This window comes from Tinamus guttatus, unplaced genomic scaffold (assembly GCF_059628265.1).
Source record: "Tinamus guttatus ecotype Peru unplaced genomic scaffold, ASM5962826v1 Tinamus_guttatus_pri_ptg001602l, whole genome shotgun sequence".
Taxonomy (NCBI): Eukaryota; Metazoa; Chordata; class Aves; order Tinamiformes; family Tinamidae; genus Tinamus; species Tinamus guttatus.
The window spans coordinates 3,508,491-3,526,899 of record NW_028290136.1 but is presented as its reverse complement, the minus strand read 5'-3'; the positions used below and the strand labels follow the sequence as shown (position 1 = coordinate 3,526,899).

General features: G+C 40.7%; 1 protein-coding gene across 1 annotated transcript in view; it reads left to right on the top strand.

The window, feature by feature from the left end:
- Positions 1-18,409, top strand: part of UMODL1 (uromodulin like 1) — a 51,407-nt gene that overhangs the window by 11,297 nt on the left and 21,701 nt on the right. Inside the window, exons 3-12 of the mRNA XM_088539368.1 lie at positions 325-486; positions 881-987; positions 3,565-3,757; positions 4,711-4,851; positions 5,626-5,745; positions 7,422-7,676; positions 9,304-9,416; positions 11,354-11,573; positions 15,055-15,192; positions 15,698-16,414. Coding sequence (XP_088395494.1) covers positions 325-486; positions 881-987; positions 3,565-3,757; positions 4,711-4,851; positions 5,626-5,745; positions 7,422-7,676; positions 9,304-9,416; positions 11,354-11,573; positions 15,055-15,192; positions 15,698-16,414 — 2,166 coding nt within the window. The remainder of the gene's footprint in view (positions 1-324; positions 487-880; positions 988-3,564; positions 3,758-4,710; positions 4,852-5,625; positions 5,746-7,421; positions 7,677-9,303; positions 9,417-11,353; positions 11,574-15,054; positions 15,193-15,697; positions 16,415-18,409) is intronic.

The following is an 18,409-nucleotide window of genomic DNA, read 5'->3' as shown; positions in this document are numbered from 1 at the left end:
CATTTTCTGCTTTTCTGAATTTTGCAGTGTTTCAATGTCTCCATATTTAGGAACTATAAATATATATATGCTTTTATACACATAAACACTTATGGAAAATCATAATTTAAACATTTCTGTAACAGAACTGTCATGAACAAGAAAAAATTCTTATAACATTTACACTATTGAAATGAAATAACGACTGCTGTTTTCTCCCCGTGAAAACTTCAGAACAGACACAATTTTAGAATGAGGAGAAGGTGTTTGTTATAAATTCAGCACCACAATTTTATGGAAACAATGTTCTATGTTTTTGCTCTCAGAAATGTTTTTGTTGCTTAGCACTCAATAGATCCAGTGTATTTGCCTCAAGACCTGGTGTTTGTCCAACGGAGAATATGGAAACATCTGATTATCCTTGCACGTTTGATACTGAATGTCCAGGGCTTAAAAAATGCTGCAGCTCATCCAAAGGAGAAGGCTGTGTGGATCCAGTGCCAGAGGGTATGCAACTGAAAAATTCAAAACTGTTTCTAATACAAAAATATGCTTTATTTTTGCTTCTGAGGATGGGAGTGGGCAGAACAACTGTTGCCATAGCTCTTCATAAAACAAATATAGAAATCTGTTTTGGATCAGCTCCAGGATATTCAGCTTCAGTATTTCAACCTGTGAGCCCTGAATAGCAGATGCTACAGGTCCAGTGGACTTTGCTCAAGTTCTTCTAGCTAGTGTTGCTCTCTGCAGCCATGGGAAACATAGCAGTAGCTGGTGCTTTATGTGGGCCCTTCAAAACTTCAGGTTTAAACCTGGCTTCAGTTTCCCAGGGCCTTCCTGTGGCTTTGAACTGTGGCCTCGGACCTCAGCTGATTTGGCTGTTTAATTTTGTTCATTTCAGAAGAAATGTTCTGGTACAATGTGACAGTGCTTGTTAAAATGGATTTTAGTGAATTAATCAGAGTGGATCCCCACCTTTTGAATCATTCACGCCTGTTACACTCCATGGTATGTACAAATGAAAACCTTCTTGTTTGTTGCTCATTGCATCAGCATCGCTGTTACTCAGTAACCACTAATGGCTTTGGTTTGGGAAGGGTCTCATAATCCTATGTGCTGGGCAGAATCTTGCTATCTAGTTGCTCTCTGATTGTTTCTGCAAGATAATTGTTTGGGCCATAATGTATTCCAAATGTCAACTACATCCTCAGGAACCCTAAGCAACTTTGTTTTAACAGCTTCTTTGGTAGATATCTCAGGTCTCTGACAAGAGGAATCTAAAGTCATATTCTAAAATATACTTTTTATCCTGCTTAAGTGATACCTGCTTCAACTCAGTTCCGTTCTAGGTCTGTGCCAGTCAGACTGAGTTGGGGTTTCAAGACCTGCTAAGTGGGATGTTTTCCGAGAAGGAGTTTTGAGATGAACTTTTCAAGAAACAAATCTGATCTATGAAACTGGAAACTACATGCAGGATGGATTATGCAGGGCTGAAATTTTCCCTGCCAAAATCTGGCATTATGGCATGGGAATGTCCCTGGATCCATTTCGTTTGCATTCTTGCTGTAGGAAGTGGTGCTCTGTGAGACACCAGTGAATTTCTTTTTCTGTAGGACCAAGGCTCTGCCTCATGCAGGGATTAGCCATGGCCATGGTGACTGTGTGTGTAGCCGCGTTACAGCGGCACAGGACATGTCATAGCATCCCAGCTACAACAGATGAGAAGAGTCATCTTCTCTGATGACTAAAGAGCTAAAGGATGGTCTGTCTACAGAAAGAACCAAGCTACAGGCTAAAGTAGTGTTCAGACAGGGTGACTTTTTCAATCCATTGAATGATATTTAGGAACTGGATTGATGAACTAGGACAAAGACACCAAACCATAAACTTGGAGCGTTTTCCTAGTAGATGTCACTATTGCATGGGAAAAAAAAAATGGATTGGATGGGATTGGATGTTGTCACTGAAAGGTACCCAAAAGGGAAGTTCCCTATTGCTTAGCAAATGATATATATATATGCAGAAAATATATATATATGTAGATTATAGCAAAAGATACTTCTCTCCCATAATACTCTAGATTTGATGGGCAGGAGAACAGAAATAATAGCAGTAACATGGGGACTTTGTATGAATTTGGTTTTTCCTGCTGCCTCAATTCCTCCTTGCCTGACCCTGTCCTGTTGGGTTAAGGAGCAGAAGCAATCTGCTCAGACTCACCTGTCTTGCTCTCAAGGAAGCTAAGACAAAAAGTCAAACACTCAAAAGAAAACATCAAAAGGACGCCTTGCAAGAAACTTGTTCTTGAAAGAATGTATTCCAGGGCCTGTCTGCTCCAGCGGCGCCTTTTCCAATGCTCAGCTGATTTCAGTGTCCCCACTCTGATTTGTGATGTGTGGTTATGAGGACTAAATCATTCCCACGGTCTCTTTCTATAGCTCTTAGTCCCAGTCGCCTTGCTCAACAATCTGTTGCTTCACTCCCCTCCCCTCTTCTTTTCTGTTTAATATTACTTTTGCCAACACCAGGACTTCCCCCTGCTTAAGCCTCATTCCTTCGTCTACATTCTATTCTCTAGCCCCTCCTTTCCATCTTTTTTGGCCTGTCTTTTGTTCCTCATGTCCCAGTCAGTGCCCTTTCTCCATTATATTCCCTGAACACCAGTTGAAACAGCAAGGGGAAAGACAGTGCTGTGTGTTCTGTGGACACAGAGCTCTGCTCTCAGAACAACACAGCTGGGGACTGAAATTGCAAGGAAAGCCCTAAGGAGCCACTGGAAAAGCTGAGTTATTCTGTCTGGTTCAGAGCTCTAAGAGGCTGAAGCATGCTTGCTTGCTTGACGATGGACATAAATCTGATTTTTCAGTGAATTTAAACCTGTACAAGAGTGGTAACATTTTCCTAGGAAGAAGAAAACCCACAGTCCTAATGCAAGTCAGTCTGAACACCTGCCAAATGGCAATTTGTTCTTCCTAAGCAGTCAGGTGATGGTAGAGTTTCTTCCACATAATGTCTCTGGAATTCTCTTTAATGACTTTTCATAGGTCCTACTTCTTAGCAACTACTGAATTATTTCATCTGAAGCCTTCAGCAATCATAAGGAAAAAATATCAGCCTGAAGCTGACTCCTACCCTGGAAAACTTTAGTTCTGGTGAAACTATGGCAAAATTAAAGGACTCTTTTTAGTTGCTTAAAGCAGGAAGTGTTGGACAGCTTTATTACAGGTGCACAAATGGCCTATCTAAAGTATATTTTATCTATGAGATTTTGTTGTTTAAGCATTATGTGCAAAGAGAACATTTCCATACCTTTCTGAGTTACATGCTTCTGTCAAAGTGCTTGAGATCTGACATTGCAGCCCCACGCTTTCAGTAGTTTGGCATTACTGTGCTGTAGTTCCTTTGTGAAATGCAATAGTAAGAAGAGCTCTCCTTGCATAAATAGAGACCTAGTCTGCTAAGATTTCTGAATAGGTGTTTTCTGCACTCAGTTTATAATTATAATCATTGCATAGGTTATGCCTCATTGGCATACAGTTGCACCGATAAATGAGATACTGAACTGTTTATTCACCTGTTTTCCAGATTACTGGAGCATTACAACCCTTGAGTGCCTCTGTGTATCATATCCAGAGTAACCATGCAGAAATATATTCGGGGACAGTGGCCTCTCAGGTTCTCATTGGATTGCATCAACCAGCTCCACTAGTGGATGTGTCCTCTTCCTTGAAGGACATCGTGAAGCGTGTGTATGAAGTGATTGACACACATGTGCAAGGTTTCTATTTATTATAATCCTGTCCTTGAAGGGAGCCTTTTTGTCCCTCTTCACTTGAGATTTTATGTGTATGACTATTCATTGGCACTCAAATTTTGATGTGGCAAATTTTGTAGGCTTTGCAACTATGGCCCTATACCATACATTATAAAATGAATAGATGGGTGTAGTTAGTAATTATTTGGGAGTGGATAATTTGGAGGGGAATATTCCTGCTTACTGAGTTACATTTATTTTCCCCTAATAGCATAGCCCATCTTTGGGTTGAAAAGCAAAGGGAGTTGAAGTCTGTCATAATCACTAGATATTTTAGGCAGAAGAGGCTCTTAACAAGAGTGTAGAGGTATTCTATATCTGTTTATACAGATATACTCCATTTGTATATACTTGTTTATTTCCATAAGCTTGTATGCAAAAATGAACATTTATAGTCTGTTAATTAATTCAGAATTTTGTATTTAAATTTTAGGTAAATATTTTAAAATGTTGATCTAAATAGATTTAATCTGCTTTTTGCTACATAGCTGCGTGAACATTTCCACTCCTGCAATGCATCAACAGCAGTTTGTCATCATTTCTTGCTTAATGTATGTTTTTGAAAACACAGTCTAACTTTCAGTGAAACTTTAAGTGACTGGGCAATTTGCCTTTCTCTCCTTCTCCTTTCGCTTGGATTTGGATCACACCCTGGACATGGAAGACAGGGCTGCCACTATTGCCATTTTATTCCAAAGAATCTCAGGGGGAAAAAAAAAGTTATAACTCAATCAGGGCTTGTTTCAGGGAAGGGCAACTTTCTGATTTCATTGCACCTATATGAATCTGGAGCTGTTCCAACAAATTAATGGCAGATTTTCCCTGAATTTAGCATCTCCATAGGCTGGTCAACATGTGTTGCAGGTCAATCTTGATGTTATTATGAAGATCTGTGTAAGATATGATTTTCTTCTTAGATGTCAATGAATGTTCCTATGCTGTATTCAATGCTTGTCCTAAGAGAGACACCTGCATAAATCTGGAGGGTTATTACAGCTGCAACCCTGGGCATGAACATGCTGATGTCAGTCCTCAACAGAGGGAAACAAGAAAGGAAGGTAAGAAATGTAGACCTCACCTTGAAAATACAGAGACCGTTTCTGTGGGACTTTGGTCTAGGGCAGGAGCTGCCTGAGAGCTGAGAATTACTGGAATATAGGGAAAAGGTGCCATAGGAGCTAGCTGTTTCTGGTTGAAACATGGTATATTTATCTCACAGTTCCAGACTGTCTCCTGTATCTTACCCTCAGCTGTCCTTGCCCACTAGCTAAAATCTCTCTACCTTCAGACCGTGACTTCTTCTCAGAGCAAGTCATTCATAGTCAGTACACCTCCCTAGTGGCCTGTGGAAATCTGTTTAATTACATTATGTGCACATAAAGTCTCCTTTCCTTTTGGGCTGCATGACTACAGCCTGAACTCAGTGGCTGTGTAATGTCACCTTGAGCTGCTAAAGTGTTGATGAGCTCTCTTTTGGAGGCAGCTGGAGTTTAGCAGTGGGTGGAATGATTCTTTGCAAAGTCCAGCAAAGTATGTAGGCATGTACTTACAATCTACAGACGTCAATGGGTCTGTTAACAAGCTTACAGATTATGAGATAAATAAATGTTTTCAGATTTGCTGCTTTCGTTCAAAAACAATTTTACAGTCCCTTAGCCTCAAATATTAAAATAATATGTAATACTAATGTATTATTAATATACGTACGTGAAAATATATCTATTTTCATTTGTATTTATATAACTTTTATTGCTGCTTTTCAGCTCCTGAAAAAGTGAATGTTATTACTTTGGATTTGCTGTATTAGGAATGTTTTACTGTTTCTCCCTTAGGCATAGTAACATCTATTCCAAGTGCAGCGTTGGATACCATTAACACTAGCAATAGCTCTCAGTCAATAAGTAATTCAACTCCCTTGTCCATGACTAACCAATCTGCTGAGGCTGGATGCTGTGAGTAAGCTTGGATTTGAATGAATACTGTCTTGCATTTAATTCAGCACTTTGTTGATCCCTTTTTTGCTGAGGCTGTTTGAGCTATGGCAGGGGGATGTTCACAGAAGCTGACGATAGTTCTGGAGTGAATGTCCACTTATAGAAAGAAAGAAAGAGGATCCACCAGTGGCAGATCCAGATCCGGAGCTGCAGTGCTATGAATAGATCACTAGAAAAGGCCTGTGGTTATCCCAGTGGTTACCAGAGGAAGCCGACCTCCTTGAAGTGGGGTGGCAGTGATGGGCTTCCTGAGCCACTTTTGCCTGGTGAACAGTTCAAGTGCAGCTCCCTCTGGAATTCCAGTGGGAGTTGCACAAGGTGGATACCACACTCGTGCATCTGGACCCAGCTCACCACCCTGCTTGGTCCTAGAAGGAGGAGGCTCCAGTACCACATGCAAGAGATCCTGCTGGCCGTGGATGGTCTGCCAGGATGCTGCCAGGCCACAGCTGGAGCTAACCTTTGTGAATGGATGCTCTCTCTGCTTTGTATTGCGGCTGCATGAGGGACCATGATAAGAACAAAATCAAACCCCAGTAGGATTGTCTTTATATTGGTGACTTCAGTTCTTTCAGACATGGGGTATCACGATCCTTTTAACAACATCCTGTTCTTCTTTAGGGAGGAAATAGTTGTAAGGAGTTCTTTGTCTTGTTCACTGAGATAGGCTGGATGTTCTTGATCTTCGTCTTTATCCACAGCTTCTGATCTAATTTGAAGCTGAAAGAATTAAACTGAAATCTTCCCAGCACAAGGCAGTATGACTTTTGGGCCATCTGGCACAAGGCCTGGAAACAATTCTATCCCATTAAAATAATTTAAGAAAACAACCCATTTTCTCAGGCTGTTAGTAGAAAAGAATTGAAATTGTGGTAGCAGGATGACTTGGTGTCTAGTTCAGTATAGGGGCTGATGTTCCTCTCACCTGATCCCAGCTGTCTGTAGGAGAGGTGTCTAGTCTGTGGACAGCATCTCTACTCTCTCTGTAGTTCATGGAGAGAGAGAGGCCCTGCTCAAAATCATTTCAATTCCACCGAATATAGATGCCTGGATGGCTGCTCCTCTGAGGAGAGGAATCATCTATGAAGAGGCTTGTCTTTTCTAATCCTTAATTGCATTGGGCTAGAGAGGCAAAAATAAGTAAAATGTTCTCCCCTTCCTCCCCCACCCGCTCAGCCTATAAAAGCTGGGCTCTGCTTACATAGCAATTGGTGTTTTTCTTTCCAGTCAAAATCAAACCACTGAATCTCCACCTAAAGATGTACATTTAATGATTAAAATGGCAAGAGGCTCACAAGTGTGAGCATATGTAGATTACACAAGTTCACTATTTCCAACTTTCTTTTGTTGCTTGAGCCCATAGTTCAGTCAGATTATCAATATTACAAGAGATTCAAAACTAATATTTATGTTTAAAAAAAAAAAGAATGAACACTCAGTCACTGCAGTGGTTCATGGATGAGGGAACCTGTTACTGTGAGAGAGATGAATATTCTGTTGTGACATAATTGAAAGAGAAATTTCCCCTATTGACCACAAAAGTGCATGTCTATAATAATGAATTTAGAAGAGCACTATGTTTTCAGGATGAAATAATGTTTTTTCTTTGATAACCCTCCCTGGGACTGTGATAGATCCTCCTTCAATTATAAACCACCGAATCTTCAGCGTTACCAGCAATAATTTTGAAATGTCTTGGCACATCCCTTCCACTCTGAACCATACTTTCCAAGTCCAAGTATTCAAGGACAAGGAGGTCGTGCAAAACCTGAAGACAGAAGAAATGAAAATGGATGTGTCTGGACTGGAGGCAGGTGTGATGTACTCAGTAGAAATCAGCTATGAAACATGTGGAAAGAAAAGCATTTCCCAACAAAATGTTAAAACAGGTAAATAGCCACTTGAAAATATTCTGTCTTTACACTCACTTGCAGCTCAGCAGCGATCCCTCTGGGTCTCCCTGAGCTTAATTTCCCACCTCCTTTGACACTTTATCTGCGCCTGCACCAGCATTTTGTCCTGGACCACCAGGCAGCAGGGCTTTGGCCTCAGCTGATGAAGCACTGCTAGAGCTGACTCAGACAATTACAGATATTAGGCTAAGCTAGAATTCGCTTTTGCTTGGTTGGCACTACCTTCTGCTGCCATCACTACCCTTTCTGCTATCAGGATCTTTTTCTCATGATTGACTGCTGGGGTAAGTGAAAAATCCAGTCAGCTGCTTTGGCCAGGGCTCTGCTGACCTACTGAACGTGCTCAGGGGAAGGCTGGATTTTGATGAATAGTTTGAGAGAGTGAATGATTAAAGTGAATGACAAGAGCTGTGTAAGAAAGCCTACAGAATAGCTGCATAATTTCATTCAATTAGCCAGTGATGTTAGCTCCCTAAGGCCCTGTTTATGAAACATAACTTTGCTTTTTCATTATCCTTAAAAAATTTTCTGAGCCTTCACAAAAAGAGATCTTCCTTCATTTTCTTTAAAAAGCAGGCAGTGAAGTATTTAATGGCTGCCAGCATGGGAATGCTGCTATTTATGTTTATCTGTAAGAGCCTTCCCTTTGATCAGATGAGAGATGACTCCTGTTTGGGTCAGCAGGAACTGCCTTGCTTCATGGGAGAAAAGGAGGAGGTCTAGTGCTCCTGGAAACGGGGGGTTGGCCTACAGAGTATGGAGTTGGAACCCTTAAAAAAAGGTTTTTTTCAAAGATAAGTCCAGTGAATAACTGCCTCTTCTTATACAGGTTAAATTCCTGCGCTCTAGTTCTCAGCTGATGTGCTTTGTGTAGGATCTGTCCATGCTCACTAGAGGAAGCTGCACACGCATTTTTTTCCCCTCTCTAGTTTAGGAGTATACATACTCCCCACAGTTCCAAGATCTGGGAGAAAAAATATTGTGACTGCTGGATTGAAGATGAGCTGACAGATGTTCAACCTGGGATGTAAATCAAATGTAATAGTTATGTAGGGCCAGGCCTACAAGAATGTGTGTGTATCCTCTCATTCATTTGGGATTAGGCACCTAAATATCTTTATGGACCTGATATAAGCACTGATATAAGTGCTTGGTGTATAGAACACTAATAGCAAGAAATTGGTTTCCGTTTCTTTTTTTTTTAATACACCATTATTTTGCCCCTCATATCCCTCCCCCAAAAGAGAGGAAGGGACCTTCTTTTAAATACAAAAGGGGGATATTCTTTTAAATACTAACAGTTTTGCTCCCACTGTATTTTTTCTTGCTGGGGATGCTCAAGTCTTGTACTCCATGTTGTGACATAATTGAATGTATGTTTGGATCCATGTATGTTTGGATCTAAAACAAATGGTTGCATATCAATTCCAGATTTATACATTTTATCTTTGGTTATGCCAAAAACAGGTGTGCTGACACCATATTACTGCTGGCTGTCAGCATTTGGCTGTGCCTTGAAGATTTTGCTGTGAGTACATCAGTTTTCAGTGAATCCTTTCCTCTTCTGCTTGGTCAGCATGTATTTCAATATTGTGTCCTCCAGAGGCCAAGATATTTGGAGTCACTGTGAGGATCCTGAACTACAACTTAACAGAAGATTTATATGATACCAATAGTTCAGCATATCAAGAATTTTCAAGTCTGTTGTTTACAGAGGTAATGTTAATGTACTATGGGTAATATATATTTTTGAATTGCAAATTTATTTAATTTAATAGAGAATTTTCTACACAGCTGAAATGTCCCTTGAAAATCATCGTACTATTTCCTGTGGACTATCTTTGTAATTAAAACAAAATCCATCTGACTAAGCAGATCAAGCCCTTGATCTTGTTAGCAATAGTGCCAGTGGTAATTTTCCCTTACAGAAGAGTAAAGGAATAAAAAAATCAGGTGCACAATAGGGACTCGTTCCCTTGGATCTTTACATTGGTAATAAACTTGCACTAAACTGACCTAAGGCTTTTTAATGGATTTTTGAAATGACTTTGCTGGCTTTCATTTCAGTGTTGTCTTCTCAAAAAAAAAAAAAAAAGTTAGACTGTTCTCAAAGTTCCTCTTTCTTTAAGCAAAAGTGACTGACTTAGGCTTTGTTTTCTAACTCTCTTCATTATATACCCACATATAGCCACTATCAATGCTCAGATATAATCAGCCATAAACAAAACTGAGTCATGAACTCTGTTACCAACTCTCATCTTCCTGAACAGAGAGGGCATTTCAGACACCATAGTTCCTTACAGTTTTGTTGTAGAGAACAGGGCCCAAACAGAGGAACTTAGATCTTGATCCAAAACTAAACTTTCCCAAAATACAAGGGATCTCATAAACATATGTGAATATAAAGCTGGCTTAAAAAATTGCTAACATTGGTGAAGCTATATTTTCAAAAGGCATTTACTCGTGAGAAAAAATGGTAGTTGAGCCTTCTGTCATGGCTTTTTTTCCCATAGTTGCAAATTGTCCACTTTTGTTGCGCAGATGTTATCAAAGAACCTACTCTGAGGTTGATGCAGATCTAGTTGGCATCATGAATTTGGGAAGGAAAATAAAGGCTGGCCATCTGTGCCTGTTGTGCCTCACTGTGTGTTTGGGAGCATGCTGTGCATTTCTTATTTCTTTCTTCTTCTCTTTTTCTTGCTTCCCCACCCAGATATGAACTTAGATCAGTTTAGCAAGTTTATAGATTTTTTTTTGAGCAAACTCTGGCTGAATAGGAAAAAAGATGTATTGATTTATGGCTATGCATTCCATGCTCAAAGGTGTGCTTTGAGGTGCATATAGAAAAAAAAGGTTCTAGCAAAAGAGATGCTTCCCAGAGCAGAGAGAGAGAGTTGGTAGTGTGAAACCTACCAACTTCTGCACAGCTCAAATATTGACAGCACTATATATCTTTCATATTCAGAGTAACACCATTTGTTCCATAAGCTAAATGTTAACTCAGCTGAATTAGCTGAATGTTAATCAATCATGATGTAATTGTGATATTATGATGTAATCGTGATATTGCCTTTAAGGTGAGCTGTTTCAAATATATTTTCTGGAAGCTATCTGCCCATTTTTCTTGCTGCTCACCTTGAGATTACTTTGTCACTGTACTCAGTGCAGGTTGGCCTTGGACTGGTGAGTTTCAGGTAATCACTGCTGTCTAAAGTTATACCTCAGGTTAATCAAACCTTTCCAGAACCAGTTTTCTGCACTAAGATGATGTGGCACAAAACAGCCTGTATCCACACTCTTTTGTCTTGCGAAGTATGATGGCCACATTCAGATTGACTACTGAGACTGACCTCTGGCATATACTTAATGCCAAACCCTGCCCTGGGTACTGCTTGCGGCAAGATGAGTGGTCAGATGAGTCCTGTTTTCAAATGAGAATCTCAAACGTTGACCAATGAGGCTCTTATTTCTGTGTGTTTATATAGTCTCTGAAAAAAAAAAGGGTTTATAAAACACTTTGAAGCTTCCCCTTTAACCACGTTTTTCTACTGTGCATGTATAAATCTTTAAAAATGGTACCACCACAGTTCAATTTTAAAATAAGCTACTCTTATTGGTTTCCTAATTTTTGATGCTTCTCTTACTTTATTCAGATTGGAAATTCACTTCCACCCAGCATTTCTGCCTTATACAACTCGGGGAAGCTGAAAGTGCAGATTGAATCTCTGCAGGCTGGAAGTATCATTGTGAGGCTCAGAATCACTGTTCAGGATCCTGAATTTTCCATCGATGCCTCAACATTTGCCCCAATGCTTTCTTACCTATACAATGGTTCTAGGATTTTGGTGGATCAACAAAACACTGTAGTAGAAGGTATATTTTAAAACAGCAAAGCAGTGTTCATATTTTGATAGCCCATGGTGTCATTAGCTCTCTTCCTGAAAAGAATGTTTTAGAGAAACACAGTACAATGTGAATGTTGGACAGAAAACCATGACGTCAGAACACCTCTGTGAGATTTTATCTGTAAGCTCAGAAGAAGGAGCACTTGGCTGTCCCCAGATGCCCCAGATGCAGGCACTCTTTCCCTCTACTTTGGTATGTTCAAGAAGAGGAGCACTCATTTTTTCTATTAATTTTCCTCTCCTTCCTTGTGGAGGGACAACCTTCTACACTGTTGGAAGTGTGCTGTATTTTGCACTGAATTAATGATACTGTGGATTATTTGTAGCCTTTAAGTATACATACCCTCTAGACAACTTGTGCCTCAAGTCTGGGCAGATGTCTTCGGGCCAGGACTCAAGAAAAGAAATCCAGCATCTTCAGAACAGAAATCCAGCCAGAGAAATTCCCTAGTGTCCTTTTAGTGAATAGGGCTAAAGAAACATGTATGGAATTTATGTTAAAGTAGGCCTTTGTTTGATGTTAAGTAATCACCATTTTTATCTTCAAAGCACTAAGTTCTGGCTTCAGGTTTCACAGCTGACAAAGCCAGCCAGAGTTCAGAGTTGCCAAAGTCAACAGAATGGATTATTCTTCTCTCCTAGTATATTGTTCCCTTAAAAGCTTATTTAACATCAGGCAAAATTCTCTTTGGAGCTGCAGAGCTAACCAAGAGAGAACAGGAGAGGAAAAACTCAGAAAAGACAAACTGCACCTGAAGCCTGTGCATATTGCACTACTAGCAGATACCGAATTGTAAGATGCTGATGTGTGCCAAAATACCTTAAAAACTTAATTGATATAATCTTCCTGACTGCAGAGGGTTGTGGGTGTCCTGTGACTGAAGGGATTGGAAGGAACGAAACAAACGTTTTTGAGAGCTATTTTAAATTCAGAAAGCCAGATGTCTTCCAGTAGCAGTGGTCTTATCTAGGGGCACAGCCAACTCCACCACTCCTGTTCATGGATAGAAAACTGGGTCTGTTTCTTAGCTCTGGCCAGACCAGCATTGTTTGACATGAGTTTCTTAAAATCACATGTGGAACTAAAGCTGATGAGTGCAGTACATGAAGAAAAGGTTTTGTGACAGGGTCAGGAAGCAGGGCAGCCTGAGTCCCGAGGCGTGTATTAGGTCAGCTCCTCTGGTGTTGGGGAGCGATGCCACTTCCAAGATGCTCTGCGGAGCCTGGCCATTAAGGACAATGTTGCTTTAGTGACAGTGCCAGAGCAGAGAACTCAGCTTTAACATAGCAAGAATGAGAAGTCAGAGGACATAGCACAACTGAAGGAATGGCACAATTACACCTCTTGTTGCATCTCAGTTATTAAGTTTTCTGACATAGTACATAGACACCAAAATGGTTGTCTGTTGTGTGAGGCATAGTGAGAGAAGGGAAAGGGACATGCACTGATCCAGCAACAAGGTGTACCTACCACTATATCGTGTCTCTAGTAGTAGCTGGGAACCAGTACCTAGAGAAGAGTAAGTATATGACAAGTGTAGATGATGCCTTTCACTAATTCTGCGGTGGCTACCAACTCCGCCAGGATTCTGTGCATTCGATGTGATTTATTTTGGGTTTCTCCTTCATGGGCCCCATAAAATCATGCAAGCCATCAGCACAGGAAATGCCATTAGGCAAGGAGTTCCACTGATTTGTACCCACTCCGTGAACTTGCTACAGACATAATGGGTAATCAGGGCAAACACAAGAGCACTTTCTAAAATACTTTTTTGTGTAGGACTGTTGGCAGAGATGGGGGTTGGAGAAGGTTCTTGTTGAACGAAACAGGCCAAGAGTGCAGAAAAGAAGCACAGAGCCCACCTTGAGATACAAACACTATAGATGAAAAAGGATGGTGTACGTGTGTCTACATGTGTATAAATTAGTGCCAATGAGCGCAGAGGAGGGATTGTAAGTTTGGGGCTGAATTGTTGTGGAATGTAGTTAGCAGAGATTAAGAAGTTTGCTTAAAAAGCCATGTTAGATAATGGGAAAGGAAATCGTCAGCGACAGTGGAGCCAGGGAACATAAATTATTTGTCAGTTAGCACTAGAATGTCTCTCAAATGGTGTTTTAAACCATCAAGAGTTGCAATTGCCTTATAGCATAGTAAGGCATTTTTGAAAACATTTTCATTACTGATGCTTTAATCAATCTTGCATACTTCTATATTCCTTCTAAATGGCTTAGACTGTAACTTGATAGGCAGATGCTGGCTATGGACACATGAAATTATCTGGTGAAAATTATCTAATGAGGAAGAAAAGAGAAAGAATTGAAATATTAGCTTGAAGGAAATAAAAGGGGAAGCTTGTGTGCAAGTGCAAAGGCAAATGCATATATGTACATGCAGATACATGATCTGTGCTTTCTCTTTCTAAAAGGGGATCTATTTTTTTTCTTTTCTGAGAAATACAACAATTAACGTCTGTGTGGTATGTTTGTAGAACAAGTGTTTATAATAATGCTTTGTGCAAAACAATTCTGAGGTCTCTGATCCAAATTGTGTGTCCCAAGATGTAGAGTTTTGAGTGTGGCTTTCTGCTTTCTTTTGACTGATGTCTGAGGCTATGAATATATATGCACAAGTGAGAGGGCACAGGGAGTGGTTACGTGGAATTCACTGAGATTATTCATGTTAAAGCACTAACTCCCCCTTTACATGTTTGCTGAAAGACAGTGCAAATGCTGTTATAAGACTCTATGTTAAAATCCTTCAGGAATGAGGATACCCAGCCATAAAATTGGTCTAAAACTCTGTGATGGGAGCATCTCTTACTTGAACCTATTCAGAGTGATTAAAATTAGATCTTAGAAATATTATTAGAGTATATTCATACCCTGATGAACTACAATCTCTTTAGAAGGGAATTATTTTCACTCACCTTTTATTTGAAGTAGAAAATGATTTGACTTTAAACCGTATTTAATAATGTAGCTAGTAGCAACAGAATTATTCATTACTTTATGTATTTGGAGGCAGTATAACCAGAATTTTGTATGATCTATGCTTTTGATATATGTGTGTCTGACCTGACCTCTTATTATCTTATACCTCTGGTTTATTTTCTAGCATCTAGCAGACTTTGCTGTGCACAAACCTATGATATCTTTTCTCCCTTCAAATCAGTGTATAATTCAAAAAAAAAAAAACTTAAAAATCCTTTATCTGAGGGAAATATTCTTTAGAGTGAAAGGACAAAAGGACAATGTTTTTTTTTTCATGTGATCCAGTAACAACATAGGCAGTGTTCTGCATCACTCAGACCTTGTTTGTCAGGTAAATGATGAGGGAAGATCACATAAGTAAATTTACATGTTCAGGAAAGGATTTCTTTGCCTTTATTTCTAGCTTAATGCAGCAGCAGGGAGGCCATTTGACTGATGTTCTTGTTTTGGTCTTCCAGACTGGGATGAATGTGCTTCTCCATCTGAGAATGACTGCTCCGTATTTGCAGAATGCATCAATTTGATGGGTTCGTACATGTGTCGATGCAAGACAACCATGGACACTAATCCATCCCGACCTGGAAGAAAATGTGAAGGTGAGCGAGACAGCTGTTTATTTTGCCGTGAAAGGTGGGAATATATTATGGTTTTCTACCTCTGCTCCTATTAGAAGCGTTTGTATCATGCACAAAGTACAGGCTCTGACTGAAGAATCATGTATGATCTATGTGTACTATGGATGACCCTTATACATGTCTTTGCATGTAATCTCTCAGAGCTACTCTTTGATTAGCCTAAATACTGGTTGCTAAGAAACATGAGGCACAGTTCCCTCTTCTTGGTAACTCTGGGGCTAATCTGTAATGATCCATGGCACGCAAACCAGAAGAAGAGATATAGGAATCGATTCTTCTTTGTGTGGACACAAATCAGACTCAGTAGCATAAAAATTACAGTTCATTAAAAAAAATCTGGGTCCTATTTCTGTAACACTGTAAAATGTGATGAGGTGGTCTCAGTCTTCTCCTCAGGTCAGATCTGGCCTGTACTTATTTTCTCTTCTGTCTGAGTTTCCACTCCATGTGCATTTGTTTGCTGCAGGTGAAATTGTGAACCCCCTTACTGAAACAATGGCTCCCGGGGTAAGAGGCACCACAGAGATGGCTCCTGACGCGAGCACTGCAGGCTCTGCTTCCCCAGCCCTTGCTGAGATAGGCTCCGTAGCTGCCGTAGGCTCCGGGATGAGCACTACTCTCCGCGTCCCTGCTGTACTGCCCCTGAGTGATGGGCGAGCGCACCACAGCACTGCTCCCACCCGTGCTCCTGCAGCCACTTGGGAAAACGGCTTGTCCTTACAGCCTGGCTTTGGCAGGGAAAACAGCTCCATGGTCATGGGGGCCGCCGCCAATGGGGGCCTGCCCGTGACCCCGGCGCAGCAGGCAGCAGCGAGCCTGTGGCAGCAGAGTGTGGCGGCCCCTGGTGCGCCGCATCGAGACGCTGCTCTCACAGGTGCCACGAAAGGCACGGCTGGGCCGACGCCGCTCGGTTCGGCATTGCTGGTATCACCAAACCAAACGACCTCCGCTATTACAGAGAGACATGAAGTTGTTGGTGTGTCTCAGGATGGCACCAGCGCAGCTCTGCTGGTCACAGGAGGTGCTGGAGTTCTCACTCTCAATACCACTCTCAAAATGCGCTTAGAGATGGAGAGAAAGAACAGCTCTTCATCTGAGAAATATTTTGCAATCCAGAGGTCACCAGCTTTGCCAGACTTCTCTCAGGCGTCCAGCCCAACGCCAGGCCCAGACATGGACCAGAGTGAGTATGTGCCCAGCAGAGGCCTGCATGCACGGTAATGCAAAAGCACGATAAGCCAAACCTCACTCAAATGCCAGAAGGATGCATGAGTGGAATGAAGGCAACTAAAATTAGTTTTTGTAAGATATACTTTCTTGCAGGAATTGGCACTTTTTTTTTTTTTCCCCTAAATCAGCATGCCAAAATATTCTGATGTTCTGGTATTTGACAGTAGTTCTATTGATGATACATTTCCTCTTCTCAAAACAGGTGAAGCAAATTGTACAGTGTTCAGAGCATGGCTCATCAAATGTTACTTGTCCTTTTGTCACATATCTTGATTTCTCCTGCATGCTGTGACACCAGGGTACTATAGCAGCAATCCATAGAGATATCTTAGAGAGAAGAGAAAGCAAATAACTTGCCTTTATATTCCCTCAGTTAAGCAAGGATTAGATAGAACTAAGAAAATCCCCTGAGGGGCAAGACGTGCAAGGAAGTATGTGAGCCATTTTTGAAGACCTTTAATTGAGATTAAGAAGGATGATGGAGTGGCCTTTATCCATTTCAGTTTAGAAAGATATATTGCAAGTGTACTTAGGGAACCTTTCTGTTGATTGTTGCTGAATCATACCTCACGCTTAGAGTCAGATTTGGTCTTTAAATTATAGCTGTGGCTGGTATATGAACGTCACTGTCTGTCCCTTGCTAAATGTACTGTTCCTTTAGTGTGTTGGTAAGGGATACCTGTTTCAGTTGTGTTTCTGCTTGTCTTTATTTTTGCTCTTGTGCCTTCTACCTCTCTTCAGTCACAAACTACACTCTCCCATTTCTCTGTTCTCTTCCTCTCTTCTGGGTTCTCCTGTTCCTGGGGGTCTCCATTTATCCAGCACCCTTCTGGTTCTCTTTAGTTCCTTTCTCCCTAAATACTTTTCCACCCTCCTGAGACCATCTCTGCTGCCTCTTCACCCTCTCTTCCAGTGCTATAGCTTCCATTTCTCTAGCTCTAGTAGTCTCTAGGCAGTCATGCAGATACCTCTGTTTCTGCTTTTGTCTCTCTTTTTTTCATATCCTTTTCATATATCTTTTTTTTTTTCTTCCCTGCTTAGCATTGGTGACATCTAGGAAGAGAGCTAGATAAATGCATGATTTGGGAGTTTGCTGGGCAAATGGAGGAAAAAAGTCATTTTGGACTGCGTAAAATATTGACCTCAACTGAAAAGCTCTATTTACTGATTCTTTTTGTGTTTTCCCTCTCTTTGATATAGGGAAGAGTAAAAATAAAAGAAATATTTGTGTTGTTGTTGTTGTTTGTTTGTTTTTTCCCTGAATGAAAACAACAAATATTCATTAAAAAAGTTGAGGTAGCTCCTTTTAGATATCAGATATCAAAGATAATTTTCTTAAAGCTGAGAAACAAATTGAAGAATTCTACATGAACACATTAATACATAGATCTGCTTTATTTTATGGATGAATCAAATATTAAGCCAAGTACATTTGCCCAGCTTTTGCTAGGAAAAAGGCCTACAAAGGAACTATGCTTGGTGAACAAGAGGAAGAGCCACTATGGTGGTACTTCATGAACCCAAGCAGGTAATTCAAAGTACAAAAATGTGAGTTTAATATAGAGCTCCTCCTTGTGGCAACACCTCTAACCTGGAGCTCATCCTTAGTCATAGCAGAAAGCAGGGCCAAATCTATCCTTCTGGCCAATGGTGGTTCCTTCTGGACCAGAAACATTTTGGGATAAAGCAAACTGTCAGTAGCTTGCTTTAAGTGGACATGACTTTCTCTTCTCCCCTGCGAAGTTTGACTTCAGGACAGCTTCTCTTCTTCTAGTACCTGTTCCAGTTGACACAATTATTCTCCCCAGTGGGGCCCAAAACCGCTTTCATGTAGTGTGGTGCATAGAGTCTTTGCAGAGTCCTGCCCTTCAATTCTTGCTGCTTCTGTAAAAGCAGGTAATATGGGAGACAACCTCAGTGCAGGAGCCTGACAGTCTCAGGCCTTTAA